This window comes from Botrytis byssoidea (genome assembly GCF_014898295.1).
Source record: "Botrytis byssoidea strain MUCL 94 chromosome Unknown BBYS_003, whole genome shotgun sequence".
In the NCBI taxonomy this organism is placed as follows: domain Eukaryota; kingdom Fungi; phylum Ascomycota; class Leotiomycetes; order Helotiales; family Sclerotiniaceae; genus Botrytis; species Botrytis byssoidea.
In genome coordinates, this window is record NW_024065844.1 from 775,240 (window position 1) to 796,393 (window position 21,154).

General features: G+C 43.6%; 6 protein-coding genes across 6 annotated transcripts; 3 read left to right on the top strand and 3 right to left on the bottom strand.

Moving 5' to 3' along the window:
* Window positions 1-2,743: 2,743 nt before the first annotated feature.
* Window positions 2,744-3,205, bottom strand: EAE97_001683 (uncharacterized protein; the record flags this gene model as incomplete). The annotated part of the gene is made up of 1 exon (XM_038872194.1): window positions 2,744-3,205. One exon carries the CDS (start codon window positions 3,203-3,205, stop codon window positions 2,744-2,746), a length of 462 nt encoding a protein of 153 aa, XP_038736752.1.
* A 1,705-nt stretch (window positions 3,206-4,910) lies between these two features.
* Window positions 4,911-8,522, top strand: EAE97_001684 (uncharacterized protein; the record flags this gene model as incomplete). Its single annotated transcript, XM_038872195.1, has 6 exons — window positions 4,911-5,012; window positions 5,080-5,817; window positions 5,871-6,601; window positions 6,656-7,128; window positions 7,180-8,076; window positions 8,134-8,522. The coding sequence occupies 6 exons, from the start codon at window positions 4,911-4,913 to the stop codon at window positions 8,520-8,522; spliced, it is 3,330 nt and encodes a 1,109-aa protein (XP_038736753.1).
* A 972-nt stretch (window positions 8,523-9,494) lies between these two features.
* Window positions 9,495-11,110, bottom strand: EAE97_001685 (uncharacterized protein; the record flags this gene model as incomplete). Its single annotated transcript, XM_038872196.1, has 3 exons — window positions 9,495-9,842; window positions 9,925-10,279; window positions 10,332-11,110. 3 exons carry the CDS (start codon window positions 11,108-11,110, stop codon window positions 9,495-9,497), a joined length of 1,482 nt encoding a protein of 493 aa, XP_038736754.1.
* A 322-nt stretch (window positions 11,111-11,432) lies between these two features.
* On the top strand, window positions 11,433-14,180 carry EAE97_001686 (uncharacterized protein). The gene is made up of 2 exons (XM_038872197.1): window positions 11,433-12,241; window positions 12,290-14,180. Exons 1-2 carry the CDS (start codon window positions 11,520-11,522, stop codon window positions 13,914-13,916), a joined length of 2,349 nt encoding a protein of 782 aa, XP_038736755.1. The 5' UTR covers window positions 11,433-11,519; the 3' UTR covers window positions 13,917-14,180.
* Window positions 14,181-14,836: 656 nt separating this feature from the next.
* On the bottom strand, window positions 14,837-17,009 carry EAE97_001687 (uncharacterized protein; the record flags this gene model as incomplete). The annotated part of the gene is made up of 6 exons (XM_038872198.1): window positions 14,837-15,091; window positions 15,142-16,480; window positions 16,534-16,674; window positions 16,768-16,777; window positions 16,891-16,906; window positions 16,968-17,009. The coding sequence occupies 6 exons, from the start codon at window positions 17,007-17,009 to the stop codon at window positions 14,837-14,839; spliced, it is 1,803 nt and encodes a 600-aa protein (XP_038736756.1).
* A 564-nt stretch (window positions 17,010-17,573) lies between these two features.
* On the top strand, window positions 17,574-20,541 carry EAE97_001688 (uncharacterized protein; the record flags this gene model as incomplete). Its single annotated transcript, XM_038872199.1, has 4 exons — window positions 17,574-17,617; window positions 17,714-18,001; window positions 18,963-19,003; window positions 19,067-20,541. The coding sequence occupies 4 exons, from the start codon at window positions 17,574-17,576 to the stop codon at window positions 20,539-20,541; spliced, it is 1,848 nt and encodes a 615-aa protein (XP_038736757.1).
* Between the last annotated feature and the right edge of the window lie 613 nt (window positions 20,542-21,154).

The following is a 21,154-nucleotide window of genomic DNA, read 5'->3' on the forward strand; positions in this document are numbered from 1 at the left end:
TGGCGGAGCTAGCAAAGATGTATTTTTAACGGTGAAATGTATGTATGCTAGCGGTTCAGGGCCGCGGCCCTTTACCATGTACATTGCTAGCCGAAGTAACCCGTATGTATTCATCTTGACAAAGGACTTGCTTAGCAGTTGGCTGTTCTTTCAATTGCCGAAACTTGATTCCAGATTTTGTCGTTGTTCTAGCTGATATTCTAATGTCCAAAATAATGAGCTTTTTTCTAATGTTTCTCAACAGACTGTTAGATGCACCAAATATGACTGGGTGCCGAGCTCAGTCAAGCTTACCAGCATTTGTCATGGTCTCTGGGCAAAGTGTATTCAAATAAATCATGGCTGCTTCTTTCTTTCTTACACACTATGATTTATTTTGCATTTATCTGTGTGTGATTGTAGTGCGGTAAATACTTTGATACAATATACACGAATCAATACATAACCTAAATTTGACACCATGTTTCTGTCAGAATTCCTGATTCTTTTGCTTGAGCTGAGTTTGGATGATTTTCTATGAGGGTTTCCAAGAGTGTTTTTAACCTCAGGTGTTTATAATTAACGTGAAAATCTCATAAATATCCGAGGATTATTAGCTTGGATTCGGTCGTTGCTCCTTCAGGAAATCGGCCTCAGCAAAGGTTCCAGGCCCGCATTGCGAGTTAAGGAACAGAGTTCGCAGATTAACCTCGACGGGATCAATTGAGAAACCAACTAATAAATCAATTTTGGAAATATTTGAAATCTTATGTGATAATATTACTCCCAACAAAATTCAAAAATTAGAAACCGGAGAAAAATATGCCATTTCCAAAATATCGCAGGTGAAAGACACTTGTCAGGAGGAATACACCTTGAAATTTCTGAAAGGACCAGAAATACTGTCATCAGTTGTTTTGAAGGCCATTGAGCCAGCATCTTGTTATTGAAGGACTTTTATCTTTCCTCTCCTTAATGACAACTCTCCCAAATGATTTGAGAATCGCAAACGCTCTCAATGTAACTAGAACGTCGCTGTATATCGAAAGTCTAGTCAAATACCTAGGTCGTTGATATCATTTTGCACGAGCCGAGAAACTTCTCAAACTTGAGCTAATTTGACTACTTCAACAATTTTCGCAGAGTACTAAAAAATACTATTTTTCTCAATTTCCACGTCGTTTCCTCCATTGTGCACACTATTCCCATGTCCATCGAATTCTACATTGCTCTCTGAAATCTAGACTTCTCACAGGTAATTGATAAAATCTCGAATAGTATGGGGGATGAGGCTTATCGAGGGCCTATATCATTGTAAGATTACCTCATTTTCGGAAGTGTGCTAGTGACACGCTACTTTCTCGGCAATCTATAAAACCACGCTAGCGTATGTTATGAGAACATTTCAAAGTGATCATCGATCCTAGATACACTGGCATGGTATAGCGAGCTGGACATCCGAACAAGAACTAAAAAACGCGATTTCTGTAACCCAGTTGTCTGCTCCTGGTAGCTCTAAACATTCCCTTCAATTGGTCTAGTTACATGCAAACGACCTTCATCCCTCTCAAGATCAGGCATACTTCTTTTCCTCTTCCTCCACAAGAAGTTTCGCTAATGCGCCACTTCCTTGATATTCTTGGAATGTCTGCTCGTCTTCTTCTTTGCCTTTCCCTTCTCATCCTTCCCACTCACCTTTCCTCCCTAGCGATTCCGAGTCGACTGATTACCTCTCCACCTATCTAGCATAGAGGTCATCGGACCCGACCCTTCAAAACCGAGATTAGCTGGCCCCAAATCATGCACTCCAGGCTTTGCTGTTCTGTCACTGCTGCTGCTCGTAGTATTGGGGATGGGAACACGGGGGGTTTTATTTTTATCGGGACCAACTTTGATAGGATCGTCGTCCTTTGGCAAGGCTTTGGCTCTTTTGATCGCTCGTTTGAGAGACAGCGAGTCACCGGGGTTGAGAACACGGGGGGTTTTATTTTCATCGGGATCAACTTTGATAGGATCGCCAACTTTTGGCAAGGATTTGGTTCTTGTGGTCCCATGTTTGGGAGGGTCACCGGAGACTTTGTGACCTTTTCTGGCTGGGGGACTCATGATAGATATATAAAAATGATGAATTGTAAATTGAGGCTTGTATTGGAATACTTTGAATCGTATAATGAGGAAGTGAAGAAGTGAATTTGTATTCTGAATTTCGTGTAGTCGAATTCATCCTTTTATAAGCAGATTTCCATAGGTTGGACTATTTAACTCAGGTTGGTTGGAAATCTTAAGGTTTCTACCTTGAAGCGATATTTTCAATGACCGGAAGTATTTCCTGTGAAGGAAATAAAGTGGTCATGTTAAGAGTCGCTCTGTCAGTGTTCAATTGTTCTACCTCATGAGTAGGCAACAGCTTACTTGATTTGACCACTCAATGGGTCTCAGATTATTTATTGCCACATTATTTATTCATGATAACAATTTCAATACCTGAATAATCGAGTTATGTGACCCAAACACGTTTACGGCCGGCGGAGATAATTATGCGTATACCGTTGTCAATTTTCACAATGGCGCTCGAAAGCTAACAAAAAGCAGTCAAAGGTACGATGATGAGCAACTAAATCAGGTCAATGTCCTGCGATTTCTTTCAAAGTGATTTATCTTATTCAATAAGCTTGTGTGTGGTAACACAGTAACTATATCCAAAGCAACTCAACAGACGCTATAAAGTGAACATTATGCCTGGTCTAGAACCAAAGCTTTTTTCTCAATCTCTCGTCATTGTCGACTTGAGACTAGAAAAGACACCTCCAAATCGAGAGCCATTTCTCTTCCCCGCTGCATCGTCTCCCTTCTTGACGGTATTCTTTCTAGCCTTTTTCGCTGGCTTGTTTAGGTCACCGAGACCACCATTTCGAGAGCTTCCTCGAACATGCGGGTTACTTGTTTTAGAAGCTTTCTTATTGTGTGCAAAATCTATACGATCAATTCGATCTTCGCCCCGAGAGCTGCCACCAGTATCTGCATTACTTGTTTTGGGAGCTTGCTTCTTCTTCGCATTATCCTTACGCTTATTTGTATCTACAGGTCTCTGCTTTACTCCTGTCTCTTTGACAAGAGGTGCTGGCTCACCCGTATAGTTTGCTGGAAAGGTAAATGATTTTTGATCTTTCAGATTCGGAGCTTGGAAAGTAGCAGGGTGATAGCTAGCATCTGATCGTTCTCTCATAATTAGAGCTTTAAACGCTTGACTTGATTGACTGGATAAAATCTTCCAGAGAATCGTCTTATGAGCTTAGTGGGGTTTGTGGACTGAGAATTAATGCAATGAGGTTGTGTGAGCTTATAGAATGTAAATGCAAGAGTCGTCTCATGTTAGAGGTGAGGAAGATATACAAACGAAACCTGTCTATCAGCTTCGGAACCCTTTTCTCGCCCAACATACATGCTGACCATCGCGATGGGAGTGGGCGGCTTTACGGACAACAGGATTTTCTAGCTGTGGACGAAATTCTCAACCAACAATTCCTTCGATTCTAAAATGCAAGCAATATATTGTTTGGCATGCCACCATACAAAAAATGAATTACTAACATTTCCTGAATCACAAGATATCCCATTTCTAGAAATACCAATATTTTACAGAAAACAAGTTTCTATCAAAGTTCATTCCTTGAATCGAGATAAGCTAACAAGAGGTAGGAAATGAAAATGTTCCAAGTCTTTGTATTTAAGCCCTTAAAATAGCTCACTAACATTGTAGTAAGAATTCTACAAATCGACCCAAGCGAAGAGAACTAACATACCCACGATCATGTGAAACTAGAAGAAAAGTATACAGGCAAGGAAAGCACTCTGCCTCTGGGTTTGCATCAGGGATTTGTATGAAAAAGAGAGCAATCAACTCGAGATTCTTAGACGCGCTACATCAAGAATACGGGTCCAGTAGCAATTGCGAAAATGAGAAGATGTATCGTTCACACCGATGCACCTCTCGAACCTCCAGAGATACCACTAAGCAAGCAGTGCTGGAGTTTGATATGTGCAAAGACTAATATTGGCAAATGCTATAGAGAACCACGGTGAGAATTGAAATCCATCGTACAATGAACAATCCAATTCTGAGCTCTTGATCCCAAAGAGATAGACTGACCAAGAATATTAACTGCTGTTGAAGAAGTTCCTCAAGTGTAACGGAGTTACATACCTAGTCGTCAACAATCCGTACGCCCATCAATCATTGCACATTGAGCAAATAGACATTGTCGAGCTGAAGTCGTAAGGGTCATGGCATGCATATGAGAATGAATCAGGTGAGACTTATGACGATCTGAAGCTCAACTAAACCAACCACGTGGACTTATTTGTGCAGCGTAGGCTGAGCGGTATAACCGTATAGTAGCATTGAGTGGTAATGATATCCGAATCTTGAAATCGCATTACACTCAACCCCGGCTGATCAACACACGACTTGATGATCGGGGTAAGATATATGTCGCGACATACCATTCGGGATAGCTTGGAAATCAAGAGCGGTGATAGAAAGCACCAGATTCGTATTCAAATTGAGTTGGGAACATCGATTATCTTGTCGATAACAAATGACAGAATCATTTTCTTCCATTTTCCTTTCTCTTTCCGTGCCCTTTCCGTGCCCTTTCCGTGTCATTTCCTTGCCCTTATTGTCGGGTACTCATAATACTCATAACCATTCATTTCTTGTCTTCTAAATTCATCGAAAGGATGATGCGCTGAACGATACTGACACTGGTTGTCGATGGGCCCACTTAGCGCCTAACAAAGAATCCGGGGTAGCTATATTTTAGTGCTGCAACCTGCGCCACCGATAATCTCAGATCACCAACTCCAACTTCGAGCAAATTCGATTGTTTTTGTAAGAACAACAAAGCTATGAAAGAACGGAAATAGCTATCATGAGTTCTTCGCCATCGGCTTCCGAAGGATCTAGCGCATCGCCTGTAAATAGGGATGCTCAACGGGATAGAAGGTTTGGAAAGAATGGAGCAAAGCGAGGGGTATGTTGCACTACGATCTCGCGCAAGAGAATAGATTGAGGACTAATCAAGTGTCACATCGCAATAGAAGTTACGGAATGGAACATTCGTATTACCTAGTACAGGAGAACGAGTTCGCAGACAAATTACACTACGAAGTCCCTCAGGATTTGACGGACCGGTGCGATCACATCCACATGAAGAGGGCTTGGGTTTGGGTCTAAATTTGACGGGAGAAACCCCAAATATCTTCCAAAGAGGTTGGAAAAATTGTGTTAAATCCTCAAAGGGATTCTCACAATGGATAAAAACACCTACTGGAAAAGGAATTCTGAAATGCTCATTAGCATACACACTTGGGAGTCTGGCGACTTTCTCACCGCACTTGGCCAACTTTTTAGGGCAACAAGATGGGAAACATATGGTTGCTACGATCACGGTATACTTTCACCCTGCGAGATCATCGGGCTCCATGGTTGAAGCCGCAATACTTGGTATATCGGCATTCCTATACGCGGTCTTCATATCAGTGTCGAGCATGGCGGTCTCGGTGTACTGCGAAACTCAATTGGGCCTCATAGAACTTGGTTATAGCCTCATTCTCATAGTGTTTTGTGGGGGTGGTCTAGGATTCATTGGCTGGTTCAAGCAGGCATACAATGCTCCATTGGTTAGTGTTGCTTGTAGTCTGGCAAGTTTGGCGATCATTACGGTCCTCACAAAAGAGAATGCGGTGCAAGTGGGTGTTTTTTCGAATGATAAAATTGTACAGGTTATGAAGATGGTTATTATGGGAATGGTTTCAACTTCAATCGTCAGTTTATTGGTTAGTCATTTTCTTCCTTACAACTGCTGAGGACAATTACTGACTTCTGAAAGGTATGGCCAATATCCGCCCGAGCAGAGCTTCGAGAAAGCATGATCAAGACCACAGACTCATTTGGGGATATGCTTACTATGATTACTCGAGGGTTCCTTAGTGGCTCGGAAACTGATTTGCGCTCGACCTCCTTTGAACGGGCTCAAAAGCAATACAAATCGGTCTTCACTCAGCTCACAAAGAATTTAAAGGAGGCGAAACTGGAACATTACATCCTAGGCACTGAGAACGAATATGCAATTGAAGCGAGGCTTGTTGGTTGCATGCAAACACTTGCTCACTCCATAGGAGGATTACGGAGTGCTGCATTGACACAATTTTCGTTGCTTCAAGAACCTCCATTAGGCAGCGCAACACCAACGGGCTCACATGGATTCCCGCACTCTCAAACAAATTCCCTTAGTCGACCCATTAGCAGTAAATCGGATCGTTTTGCAGTTCTAGGAGCCATTGAGGAAGCATCGGAAGAGGGCAGTGATCTCGATGCCATTTCAGAGAGACCTAAGTTTCTCACTCGTCAAGGTACCGAAACCACTTTGTCGAGTATAGTTATGCCTACGGTTCGATCTCCATCGGAAATTTTTGGACGATTTATTCTTCATCTTGGCCCATCAATGAAGTCGCTCGCATATACACTATCGCAAATTCTAGAAGAGCTACCATTTGCCGAAGGGCCTGAATACCGTATTACTATAAATGAACATTTCCGATCAAGTCTGACAGAAGCATTGTAAGGATAGCCAACTTACATCTACAAGCTCAGAAACTAACAATGTATTTGTAGAAAACTTTACAGCAACGCAAGAGCTCAAGCACTGAAGGAACTTTATAAATCCAAAGAACTTGATAGAACCCGTCCTGAAAGCATTGAAGCTGATTTCGAAGAAGTGGCTGCAAGTTGCGGTCATTTTAGTTTCAATCTACAAGATTTTGCAAGCGAGATGCAAAACTATTTGGCAATCCTAGAAGAATTGAAAGAAGAAGTAGAGACTTCCAAACATCGTTCGTGGAAATGGCTCATATTTTGGCGAAAGTTTAATCGTCAATCCAAAGCAGATGCTATCGACGATGAAGAGCAGGAACAACTTATTACGAGGGATGTGGAAACTGAATTGCCCAAAGATATTCCTGATCCTTTACGTACCAGACTTGGATATAGAAAGGTTGAGATCACTTCTAGAGTCAACTCGGAGACTAAGGGAGGTGTTATACGACGGAAGGCAATGTGTATGGTACGATTCCTGGACCGTGATGATAGTAAGTTTCGTCTAAAGTAAGCCTGCTATACCCCCTCTTACAGACTTCTAGTTCGATTTGCCGTTAAAGTTGGCCTCGGAGCTGCTCTTTATGCTCTATTTGCTTTTATACCCGGCACAAGACCAACATATCAGCATTACCGAGGAGAATGGGGACTTTTATCTTACATGTTAGTGTGTAGTATGACAATTGGAGCATCTAACACCACTGGCTGGGCTCGTTTTATTGGTACTTTCATCGGCGCCGTAATCGCATGTGTGGTTTGGGTCATTTGTGCGGGCAATCCTTACGCATTAGCTTTCTGCGGATGGCTTGTCAGTTTACCGTGTTTCTATATTATTATTGCAAAAGGCAATGGCCCCTTCGGTCGCTTCATTATGCTTACCTACAATCTTTCTTGTTTGTATGCGTATTCTTTGTCAGTTAAGGACTCCGACCACGATGACGACGAAGGTGGTGTTAGACCAATCATCACCGAGATCGCATTTCATAGAGTTGTTGCGGTTCTTGCGGGTTGTATTTGGGGTTTGATCATCACAAGAGTCGTGTGGCCGATTTCCGCAAGACAAAAGTTCAAAGAAGGTTTGTCGCTTCTGTGGTTACGAATGGGTCTTGTCTGGAAAAGGGATCCTTTATCAACGATTGTAGAAGGCGAGTCTCAATATGCATACATGAATTTGAGAGAAGAGTTTGAATTTCAAAGGTACATATTTGTATTAGACAAACTTCGAAGCTCAGCCACAAGCGAATTCGAACTTCGAGGCCCATTCCCATCTGCTACCTATGGGCGCATAGTCGAAGCTACGACTAAAATGCTGGATGCTTTTCATGCTATGAATGTAGTTATCCAAAAGAATGCTGAAGCTAGTGAGGGTGAAGCTTTATTGTTGAAATTCACGGAAGACGAAAGAGCGCAGCTTTGTGCGAGGATTAGCCATTTGTTTCAAGGTTTGTTCTCTTCGCCAATTCAAAGTCATACATGATCAAGGCACTAATAATGAATAGTCATGGCTTCCTCGATGAAACTCGAGTACCCTCTCCTAACAGACGGTCTTCCAAGCACGGCTCATTCCCGCGACCGCCTCTTAGCAAAGATTTTCCAATATAGAAAAAACATGTCGATCAGTAACCGTCGCAGTAACGAGGATGAGTCCACGCAAGTAAATGATGATGATGATGATGATGGATTGTCAAACTCTGGCGGATTGGAGTTGCAAGGGACTGGGGTGCAGAGAAGGTCAAGCCAGGGAGTCACAGTGAAAGATGAGGATTATGAAATCTTGTATGCTTTCATCTTGGTAACGGGACAATTGGCAGAGGAAATTGGAAAGGTGCAAAGGGAAGTAGAGGTGTTGTTTGGCGTATTGGATGAGGGGGTATTAGAGTTGAGGTAGAAGTGAAAGTGATTAATGAGAGACAGTAAACTTCGGAAATAAATTCCGGAGTCAGATGAGATGCGAGAAAAGATGAAAAGATGAGGTTTCATTTAACCACAACCGAGCAGATGAAGGTCAGAATTGGGTAGTAGTAGTATTATCGTCGTTGTCTTCTGGGGTTGCTCAACGGTAATATCAGTTATAGCATGGAGTTTGGCGATTAATTTTCAAAGAACCTCAACGGCTGGGAATGAATGGGATGGAATGGGATGGGATGGAACGGATGGAGGGATGGAATGAAAATACGAAGGATCAGTAAATAAAAATCAAGTACTCGTATTCATGGATCGTAGCTTCTCTTAATAGGTCCATGGATAGTTACAATATATAGTCTTCATTGAATGCCATGAACTTTCACCCCTATTCATGATTTCGTTGTTTGAGATTGTGATAGGGAATGAAGGATTGAAGAAACTTGGTAATTGATATGTGGGTATTTGGGATTGAATCTTTCGACTGCTAATACTACAGTTCATTGGAGAGGATCGCATGCTTTTTTACAGTTCATTTATTCAGTATACGTTCCCGGTTAGTTATGTGTGGAAGCTCACCGGGAGTAACAATTTATTAACTTTTATTGGATCTGGTAATTTTGACCTTTTTCGATATCCCATTCACACCTTTTACAGTATTCCTCTCTCTCGCTCATTGTTCAAACAGGAGGATATTTGCGATCCCAATTCAGATTCTCGACTTCATTCATGTATCGTAATTGAGACCATATTCATCATTCATCGTACATACACAGTGTATCGAAATGATCACTGGAAATAATCCATAGTATCCTATGTGATTTCATATAGACGCCAACCTAACACCAGTCATTTTATTACAAACTCGTCTTGCTTCCACCGTTGGATCCAATTGTTCCCCTTTCGTTAAAGATCCCCTTGGTTTTTATCCCCACCTGAATCCACTCAGGAAGACCAACTAAGCAGTCTTCTCAGCAGTTTCCTCTACACTAGCAACCTTGGCTTTCTTCTCTTTTCCTCCATCACTGCTTTCGCCCTCAACTTCTGGCTCTTCTTCTGCCTTTCTCTTCGAACCTGATTGTATCGGTAAATCCTTAGTTTCCTTTTTCTTATGTCTAACTAAACCTGTCAGATCCGTAGCTGTCTTTTTGGCTTCTTCAACACGTGCAGCGGTATCAGATGCAGATTCACCGAGGACGCTTCCTAAAACGCCACTCATAGCATTGGATTGGGTTGCGCCAGCTGGAGCGAGGGCTGAAGCCAAAGCCTGGTTGATGTCCACAGGTGGAGCGCGGAGTTCTTTGAGCTGTGGGATAAGGGTGTTAATATATTACGACCGATGTAAAAGTTTGGGAGAGTTTTTATGAAAAGGAGAGGGGATAACGTACACGAAGTTCCATATCCGCAACGATACTTTTAACATCGGCGATTCTGTGTCTTGTAACATCATTATCTTCTGATACGGCCGACTCTGCCAATTCAACTTCTTGATTGTGTAGCTTGAGTTTGGTGCTCTTGATCGCCAATTCCAATTCTTTGACAGCTTCAGCTCTCATTTCCTCGTCAACATTGTCAGCTCCTGCGTTGGGCTTCTTGTCGTCGGTTTCCGTTTGTGTAATTGATGCAAATTCGAGGGCAAGGGATAATTTATAATGCGCTTCGGCAATTTGTTCATCTTCTTCTGGGAAAAGACTTTGTTTCAAGGCGAGGGATTCTTTGAAATCTGCAACTGCAGCTGGAAATCTATGTAAATGTTAGCAATTGATGGAAATCTTATTGCATAGACCGCATGCACCTTTCATTCTCAAGAGAAATCTCTCCCAAAAGATCACGTGTATCCGCGAGTCTCTCTTTGATATGGGTAGTCATAGGATTATCGCCAGTTTCTTTACCCTTGCCCTCTCCCTCATCCGCCTGTAACCTCTTCTCGAATAATACACGGGTCAAATCCAGAATATCGAAAGCAATATTGAGAGGATCGTCTTCTTCATCTTCTTCCTCTGCTTCCTCTTCCTCTGCATCTGAATCTTCGAAATTCTCATCTCCCGTGAACGTGAACAGAGGCTTATTTGGAGTTGTGCTAGAACTCTCCTCTTTCTTGGCAGCACCTCCATTTGCAATTATTGCAACCTCTTCCTCGGCCACTTTATCTGCCTTTTCTTCTGCTTCTGTCTTTCCAGCCTCATCCTTTTTCTCATCTTCCATCTTAACGGTCTCATCTTCTTCTGCAATGGCATCTACTTTCTTTGCGCCATTCTTCTTCTTAGGCTTTTGTTTCTCACCTCCAGCTCTACCACCCAATACATCACTTTGTTGCTGCGCAACTTTGAAGAGGGCTCTTCCATACAGGAACAGAATCTCTGCATTCTCTGGGGACATTTCTCCGTTGATTTCAGCCTGCAATTCGGCGGCTTGCGCATAGTGATCTACGGCATCGTCGTAACGCTTTTGTGCATATTCGGCAGTTCCTTTCGCACAGTATTCAGCGAGCGATACTTTGGCCGAATTGTATGCCTCCAAATCTGCGGATGCTTGCGTGGATAAGGTGATGGGTGGCTCAATTGGTTCCGCCATTATCGCTTTGTGAGTGAGCAGGTGGAATTTAAGGTGTGCGAATGATGTAATTGGTAGAGCTTTAGGAAAGGCCAATCTTGTTGTTCAATTGTAACTGTAGAACATTAACAATCGATAAATGATGGAGTTAGGAAGTGGTTTAGAAATGAATTTACGATAAGTGAATAAGTCAATAACTTGTTTTTGAAGCTCAGAGCCGTAAGTTGCTGAAGGACTAGATGTGCAGGGATTAGCTGAGCTTTACGCGAAACTCGAAAGCACTTTAACTTTTACGCGTCAACAACGCGTCTCACAAGCCTTGATCAAAATATTGAACAATTGTATGAAGCATATATGAATCTACGAATTTCATGATTGAGAACGATTAAAACAACAACCTCTATGGAAGCTTGGAAATCGAACTGAAATTATGGCACGCCTAAATCCTACAACAAAATCAGAAGCCCCTCCGCTCTTCAGACCTCCTGCTACCCCCGCTACAAATTCGAATCCTATCCCCTCATCGTCGCCTGCATTTGCAACACCAGTACATCCTATACGACCCTTCAATCTCACCGGAGCTCCTATACCAAAAGCGAGTATCCTACCAATTCTCCTTCCACCTGCGACTTTAAGACCATTGGCTTTTCGCACTTTCACAAAGAAGCATAGTTTAACATTGACGTCGTCGGCATTACAAGTGTTGGCTACTTTTATTGGAAAGCATTGTGGGACAGGATGGAGGGAAGAAGGACTGGCAGAGAGAGTCTTAGAGGAGGTTGCAAAGAGTTGGAAAAATAGGAGTGGTGGTGTTATTGTCGATGGAGAGGGGACGGAATTGAAGGAGATTCTGAAAGCTTTAGAAGGGAATATGAGTAGTGGGAGGATAGCTGTAGGAAGAGAATTAAGCCGGCAGAACAGTTTGGTGTTGGGATCATCACAATATGGAGAGGTCAACCATACTAGACTTGGACTACGGCCAGGGAATATACCCAGAGAGGATAGTCAGTCAAGCTTGGGATTGTCAACGTTGGAGGTTAATGACGAGGAAGATGAGGATAGCCTAATGGATCCAAGGAAGTGGTTAAAGGTCATTGATGCTTTTGAGCAACCTCGACTAGTGTATAATGTTGCTAAAAAGCACTTTGATAGGTATGTTTCAATGATAAACTTTCATCTGAATCGACTAATGCAGAACAGAGATACCTCCAAACCTTCATTGTTCCCGCCAGCGTCCCACAAAACACTCCTCTTCCAAAACCGCTATAATGTTATACATCAACGTCTACTCCGCAATGAATCTTTCCAAACGCCCGCTTTTCAAGGTGGCAAAGCTTCCCTTCAACGTAGCACATCCGCCATTACCACCCAACAACAATCATACAAATTAACGCCGATAGCTAATCTTCTTGGCCGCAATCGCAGCACCCATATGCTTCTCGGGCTCCTTAGCATTTCACCCACTGGTACACTCGCCATTAATGACCTAACAGGCAGCATTGCTCTCGATCTTACACACGCAACAGCCATCCCCAAAGATAGCGCCTGGTTTGCCCCTGGAATGATGGTACTCGTAGACGGCACATACGAGGAAGATGAAACTGGAACATCATCCCGTCTTGGTGGAAATGGGGGCGTAGGAGGTACTATTTCTGGAAAATTCGTCGGCTTCTTCATCGGTCATCCTCCTCCCGAACGCCGTCATGTGACTCTAGGCACTGCCGGTGAGGGAGATACCACAGCCGGCGGTGGTTTTGGCTGGGTAGATTTTCTAGGCGTGGGTAGTTCTCGTGCCCTAGGCACCAAAATGCAACGACTGGAACAAAAGCTTCTCCGGCCAACTTCCCCTGACACAGATGCAGATGATCCCCCGCCTCCATCCAGAGGCCGTGTAGTCATTCTCGGTGATGTACACCTCGACGTCCCTCAAACTCTTCAAGCCCTCAAAAAGATCCTCTCTCTATACTCGTCTGAACCAGAAGGTTGCACACCTATGACCTTTATTCTCCTCGGCTCTTTCGTCTCTCATGCCGTACTCGCTCGGGGCGGATCGGGAGGCTCTATAGAATATAAAGAATATTTTGATTCCCTCGCCGCCGTTCTCTCCGAATACCCTACCCTCCTAAGTACAGCAACATTCATCTTCATTCCTGGCCCCAACGACGCATGGGTTTCAGCCTTCTCATCCGGGTCTACTGTTCCTCTACCCAGAAAACCTGTACCGGAAATGTTCACTTCACGCATAAAACGTGCCTTTGCAAACGCAAATAGTGAAATGGAAAAAGAAAACGGGAAGAAAGGAGATGGAGAAGCCATTTGGACAAGCAGTCCAGCAAGAGTCAGCTTATTTGGCATGAGTTGCGAACTGGTAGTATTTCGCGACGACGTCAGCGGACGATTACGTCGTACAGCCGTTACTCTCAAATCATCTCAAAAGTCAAACCCCGAAAACGACGAAGATGAAGATATAGATATGTCGCCACCTCCCTCCTCCATTCCCTCTTCCACACCTCCTCCTGAAATCGACCCCGATATCCACACCGCGCGTCGTCTTACCAGGACACTCCTCGATCAGGGACATCTATCACCCTTTCCTCTAAATATCGCACCCCAGCATTGGGATTTCTCAAATGCGCTGAGTATCTACCCATTACCTACAGCAATTGTTTTGTGTGATGTAGATAGTCCGGCATTTTGCTTGACATACGAGGGGTGCCATGTTATGAATCCAGCGGGTGTGGTAGCAAAGGGAAGAAGGGGCGTAGCGAGGTGGATAGAGTATGATGTTTGGGGACGGGCTGGGAAGGTTAGGGAGGTGGGATTTTAGGGCTATGATGAAAATAAATGATGTGGGTTCAATGGGATTTGAATTTAAAATGCTAATACTGTATTTTCCTCCACGAATCGTTCTTGTATATCTTTTTGAATGGACCTCTTGTCCAATAGGCAAACTCAGCGTTGGAAAGTCAATTTCTACATTGTCTAGAGTTAGGCGTTGGGAGTTAGATACGAAAGAGATGGGTGTCAATGAGCAGCATTATAGAATCATGTACAATATTCAATCGACGTAAATATGTCAAATGGTATCGAGGGCTTGTTGCTAGACACAACTCTCGGTAGAATATAATATCGAATCTTCTTAATATTCAAACAGTAATGCGATGATCAGCAAAGTTATACTTTGTGCAGAGTGGATTCTGAAATACTGAAGATGAACTCTTGATTTTCCACTGAGGATATCGTCAAGTATGATAATTGTTATCAACCCATCGTTACATTCCTACATTAAAGTGACGAGGCGTAATAAAGTGTCCTACTATATCATCCACAGCATTGTTATCTAATTCACATGATTAAACACAACAGAAGACGTGGACATGAATCAACACACGTTTATATCTCAGAACTCGTCTTCTATTAACCTGCCTAGTTTAAGAAGTGCATATAAATGCAACCCGAGCAGCTTAGACACCGGACGCTGAAGTTCAAAATCCTCCTAAAAGACGAACGACTTGGCCAAATCCGAGTCCTAGTCTTAAATCTCGTGATATCAAAAGCTCAACACGCACGATTATTCCTCTGCAAATCCACACATCTTTGTGGCTCTGTCATTGTATACACTGGACTTATGGGTCTCTCATGTCCTGCTCGCCGATAACGCCATAACCTATAACCTGAATCCCAATCATTCGCTCACAATATTGAATAGTATTGATATTTGATATAATGCTTCTACCCAAACCTTATTCAATAAGGGGCACTCGAGGGTGTAGTACTACTGCTGCCACGTAAATGTGATGAAGAGCCCTTGAAAAGGGATTGCCACACGAATGCTTCTCCCAGAAGCATGTTAATATCAGTTTCTGTCCAATTGCGTGTTGGTAGCGCTTGAAGAAACATCATAATTTCTTGGAAGTCCATCTTTAGTAATTTAGAGGACCATTTTACAAGAAATGCGAGGCACACATATAAGTGAAACTCTGAAAATCCTTGCTCTTCGGCCTAATAGCTTGTGTTAGTAGTTGGAAAGAAAGTAAGTATTTATTACTAACCAAGTAAGTGTCCCACATTCTGATAGTATTCTGAACACTAATCTCCCGCATCAAAAGACAGTTCATCCATCGGAAACTAAATTGTATAAATTCAACGCCTTCTGCTTGGAGATGCTTGGCTAATGGTTCATCGATTCTTGCGGTTAGATCTCGAAGTGACGCTACTTGACGTTGAATCCCTGGCTGCGCAAAAATATAGTTATCCTGAATGCCATCCAAAAGTTTTGTTAAACACCAAAATGAATCTGCTTCAACTGCATCTAACACTGGTTTTGGGAGTTGCCCTGGATCCATGCCACTTTCTACATCTGAATCTGCGATATAGGTAGCGAGGAATACCTGCCAGAATGGCGTGACAAGGTCATTAATGCCTTGAACATAACCACTTGCAGGATGGCGAATCGCCCAAACATATAGTATCCTTTCTAAAGATCGCTGTGTAGCTTCATAGCTGTAAAGCTCTAAGTGAGGATTAGTTCGTGGAACGTCGATACTGATCTGGTGCCAAATCGCTTCATCAAGTCCTCTGGCTTTGCCAGTGGGAGCAGAACTAGTGCCGCCTTTTTCGAAAGCTTGTCGTACCCCATCAAGATATTCCTTTCGTTTACGTTCTAGTGTGCCTACGCGTCTTTCGCTGCTAGTCGGGAGATAACCAAGTAGGAGTTGCCATGACATCGCACGAACTTCTTCTGGTATTCCATTCCAAGAGGCATCTCTGAGTTCGGTCAAAGGTATCGAGGTAGCTTGTAATATCTTTTTAAATTTGTTTATTCGCGTTATCCGGGCTCCGTGTGCTTCTACTTCTTTCGGTGTGGCATTAGGTGGTACTGGAGGGTGATCTATTAGATGTAGAGAATTTGCCGGATCCCGGAGTATTTCTTTATATTGAGGCCGGAGTATCTTCCCTTCGCTCTTTTTCGCGACTGGGTAACTTGGCGCCGGTCTTTCGATCGCGATATCTGCACTGTTTGACATTCTTCGAGACCCTAAGCCCATTGCACTCGCCCCAAAACTAGAGCGCCACGGAGTAGTAGTGCCTTCTTCGACTGCGGTACCAGCTGATGCACTTTTTAGACGGCTCTGATTCTTGCGCTTCTTGCTGGAGATACTTGGAAGGCCAAAATCATCTCCATCATCATCCTCATATCCATACTCGTCTTCTTCATCCTCTTCATCATCTGCAGCCCAATCGTTATTGGTATGCGATATGAAATCTGTATAGGTTCTACGAGGTGGCGGGGACAATGCTGCCGGACCTCGCTGTGGTGGTGTATTACTTCGATGCTTGTGCGAGGGATTGGATGGAGGCGTTCTGGGGCGTGAGGTGTTGGATAATGATCTAGACTCTAGGTTAGTTGGTATTCTTCAACACGACGACATTGTGAAACGTGCAGGTTATCAAACTTCAGTATGTCGGCATGAGAGTATCCAGCTCCCACAACAAGTCCGGGTCCCGAATCGCTACTTTGCTTTTTAGGCGATGCATCACGGCGACCACTTGCTGTTCGGGCACGCCAAAAAGGAGATGATGATCTGTTCATGTCAGTCCCTGGGATTCATATCTCAAAACTGCAACCCAAAGCTTCTGCCAAGCGGGGCGCAAAGAGATCTCGATTGGAAACGTACTCAGCACGCTCTATAATGCGAGGTCAGTTATCAGTTAGACATAGAGAACGCATCGCGCATAGTATAACATGCAAAAATCTGCGCATTCTTCAAGACAGAGGGTACGGGGGGGTGTAAACTGACCAACCTGAACCATCTCCTACAATAGTGGCTCGAGTCAGCTGGATAATACAGGTAACTTGGACAATGGCATTGCATACCTGTTGGACTGGTTTTTTGCTACCATTGGAAGAAGAGAACATCTTCACAACGCCTCATAGACTGGATAACCTAGTTGCAATACTTTATTTCTCATTCCTTTCGTAGTCTTTCTATATTTCGAAGTTCATTACTGTTCCTTTTGTTTGAATGTGGTATGGTACGGGTACATTGCGCAGGCTCAGGCGGGGAAAGCCCCGCTAGCTCAAAATTGGTACACTAAAATCATACTAAGGCGGAACGGACCAGGGCGCGCCATGCTATCGATTCAAATGTTATTATTTGGTTTAAAGCCTTTCCTCCTTAGCAGCAGGCTTTCAATTTAGATATTGATCCTCTTGAATTGGAATATCTATATCAATCTTTTTCTCTCCTTTTACATCACTTCCAATTTCCTCTACATTCCGTTCCATTCTCAACCTCAATAACTCTCCCAACACACTTCTTGACTCTTCTAAATACTTCTAGTAACTCGCGATCAAGACTGCAGCCCTTTCGCAAAGCTTCTTCATCGAGAAGCACACGAAACGGCAGTCGCGCATCAGTCTACAAATTTAGCTCGAATTGAATTAGATCAACTTATCTCACAGGAAACAGACAGATTCATCATGGCCGAAGCCGAGAATTTCGAGGAAGATCTCTTCGCTGACTTGTATGTACTATCCACCTAACACCTACTTTCCAAAATCTCTTTGGTCGCACCTCTATCAACACGTCGCAAAACATTCAGCTGATACATTGCATTAAGGTACACCGAAGATGATAACGCCGCAAATCCATCAGAGACAGTGGCTGAACCCACTGCCCAACCATCAGCCCCAACTACAGAAATCAAAGCTGAAATACAAGCCGAACAAGATATTGAACAAAATCCACAAAATGGAGATGGAGATGAAGATCAACAAATGTACAATGGTGAACAAGATGTGGATGAGGACATAGATTTCAATCTGGGAAGCGGGAATGGCAATGGGGGTGGTTATGATGCTTCTTCGAACAGAGATGAAGCACAAGGCCCAGGTATCAAGGAAGACGGGTAAGATTACAGATTTTTTACTTTGCACTTTATCATTGCTATTCTACACCTTTGCAATATGACTGTAGTCATGGAGCTCCGGGCTCAACTCACATCAAGCATGGTATATGGAGATCATGGATATGATGGGTTGGGATTGATGCAGAGATCAGGATATGAGCTAGCAGCATATCTGGACTTGGAGGTGTAATCAGGAATGGAATCAAACGAGATGGGGACGGGTAAACTTGGATGGGAGCTTTCGGGGGGGTATGTGGCTATGTGAAGGGGTCTTGGGAGCTTGATCCAATATTATATCCTGCTTCGGCATTGGGTATATACTTTGGACTTGATTCAAGGCTAAGGGAGCATGGAGAGGGAATGGCGTTGGAATAAACTCAGAGTCATTTGATTTGAGATAATTGGGTATACACACCACATGCATTCGCCATCCACAACGGCAATAGTCAAACCTGCTACTACTACTACTACTACATAGCCTATTGTCGATATAATCTTCATAGAGCCACAGACACAGATAGGCCATAGCCCATAGCTTCGACGCCAGTACCTAGCATCACGATAGCAAAAAAACGCGATTTTTTTTTGGATATCTTATGGTGCCATCTGTTCTATCGTTATTGCATGATTTGCAGGCAATGTTAGACGGTTATTGCTTGGGTGTGTACCTGGCCTTAACATCATGCTGGATATGTCGAAAGCCTCATCAAATGCCAGATGTGGTCCCTTAAACCCCAACCCACCCTTGCTCCTTCGCCTGCAGCCCAGATACAAATTATTTCTCCAGTCAACAATCGAGAAAGGATATCATCTCGTCCCTGAGATGTGAAACAGCCCAGGAGAAAGCACTGTTGCACTGATTGTCTTGAAGATAACTAATACGGAACGACTTCTTCGCCTGTTCTCATTGTCGCCATATGAATTGATAAGTATAGCCAGAATGCTAACTTTTCCTGCTTAGTAAAATGTTCATTGGTGGATTGAATTGGGAAACGACAGATGGTGAGATGGCCAGATTTCAATGTTACGCTAAACCCCTGTATGACCACTAACTTTAGATTATAGAATCATTGAAGGATTACTTCTCACAATTTGGTGAAGTGCTTGAATGTACTGTTATGAGAGATGGTGCCTCTGGTCGATCTCGAGGATTTGGGTTTCTGACATTCAAAGATGCCCGGACTGTCAATATTGTCATGGTTAAAGAACATTACCTTGACGGCAAAATAGTAAGACCCGATCTCAAAACTTTTAACAATTCTTTACGCTCTTATCCTTCCAAACTTCTCCCACTGGCTTCAAAAGGCACTCACTCACATTCAACTTTCAAGATTGATCCCAAACGCGCTATTCCCAGAGATGAGCAAGAACGTACAAGCAAGATTTTCGTTGGTGGTGTCAGTCAAGATGCTTCCGAACAAGATTTCAAAGAGTATTTTACACAATTCGGACGAGTTGTAGATGCTACTCTCATGATGGACAAAGACACTGGTAGACCACGAGGATTTGGATTCGTCACTTTCGATAGTGAAGCCGCTGTGGAAGCATGCTTGGAGGGTCCACTCGAAATTCACGGAAAGCCAATCGAGGTCAAGAAAGCTCAGCCTCGAGGCAACATACGAGAAGAGGAAGAAACCAGAGGGCCACGAGGCAGTCGATTCAAGAAAGGAGGAAACGCCAATGACGAATTTCAGAATTCTAATCAACAGCAACAAGGTGGCCAGATGAATGTCCCAGGTGGTATGACTCCTCAATTAATGGCTCAATATTGGCAGCGAATGCAACAGTATTTTGCACTAATGCAACAACAAATGGCCATGGGCGGAGGGCGAGGACAAATGTCAGGCGGAATGCCCGGTGGTATGAATCCTGCCATGATGGCCCAAATGGCTCAGATGCAGCAAATGCAACAAATGCAGCAACAAATGCAAGGTGGAGGAGGTGCTGGCGCGCGTAGTCAAAGTCCTCAAAGTCCAACGGCTGGAATGGCGGCAATGGCTAGTATGAATCCAGCCATGATGCAGCAAATGCAGCAAATGCAACAAATGCAGATGCAACAGGCCATGGGTGGACAAGGAGGAGGTAACTTTCCGGCAGGGGGTGGTAGTAATCCTGGTGGTCGAATGGGTACACCTGGCTACAATGCTTATGAGCAAGGTCTTTTCGAGCAACAAAAGTACGAACAACAACAAATGAGACGTGCTCAACGCGAACAATCTCAATATGGAGGTGGCGGTAGTGGGGGTGGATATGGAATGGGTGGAGGTGGTGGTGGACCAACTTCTTGGGAGGGTATGTATGACGATGTTCCTCAACCAGGTGGTGGTGGAGGAGGCGCTGGACGTGGTGGATTTGGTGGTGGAAGAGGTCGTGGAGGTGGAGGTGGAGGAAGTGATAGAGGATCTGCTCCTCCTGCCGCCGCACCGAATGCTCCTGCCGGTGCTCCGACAGGTCCAAAGAACGCTGGAAAGCCTGGTGCGAATTACAGGGGTGGTGGAAGGGGTGGAAATAGAGGCTTTCATCCTTATGCTAGGGGATGATTGTGACGCTCAATTTCCTTGAGTTTTCTGGCCAAGGAGCGTCTCTACCAAGAAAGTCACTTGATACAATATTCTAGTGGTCATCTAGCCATCGATGATCTCATACTCCTCGGCACAGTCACATCGTCTCACATACATTCAAAAATCGCATCTTTGCTTAGCTTTCGTATCACTTTCGACGACTGCTTCCTCATTTACTTCTTTTCTTGTTATATTCTGACCTTTCAACCGGGGCCGCGGTGTTAAGGCTGAACAATTTATGAGGAGCTTCAAATTCTGATAATTTTTCCACTGCAAAATCGCCGGCATGGAAAAGATTGAGATGGGGCCAGTAATCCAATATCAAACTTCCGTTGTTGTATAAAAAATCCAGAACATAACAAATGACTGGGAATGAAAATAAGAATAGTCGCCATATGATTGTTGATTCATTCTTGCATGTGAGACTCTTAATTTTAATTTAATCAACAGTAACTCCTCATTATTGTCTTCGACTTTGTTAAACTGTTATTCGTCTGCTCTGTTTAACCTATTTCCCTATCTTGAAAGGCTACCTAAGTAGGCAGGCTTACTGTTGGCATTCTCCTCCACGTTTGGGTTGATTTCTTAATTC

Bases quoted from the DNA above. Each gene is read 5' to 3' on its own strand.
- EAE97_001686 (XM_038872197.1), top strand. From the start codon at position 11,520: ATGGCACGCCTAAATCCTACAACAAAATCAGAAGCCCCTCCGCTCTTC. The intron at 12,242-12,289 runs GTATGTTTCAAT...AATGCAGAACAG, and splicing joins GCTAAAAAGCACTTTGATAG to AGATACCTCCAAACCTTCAT.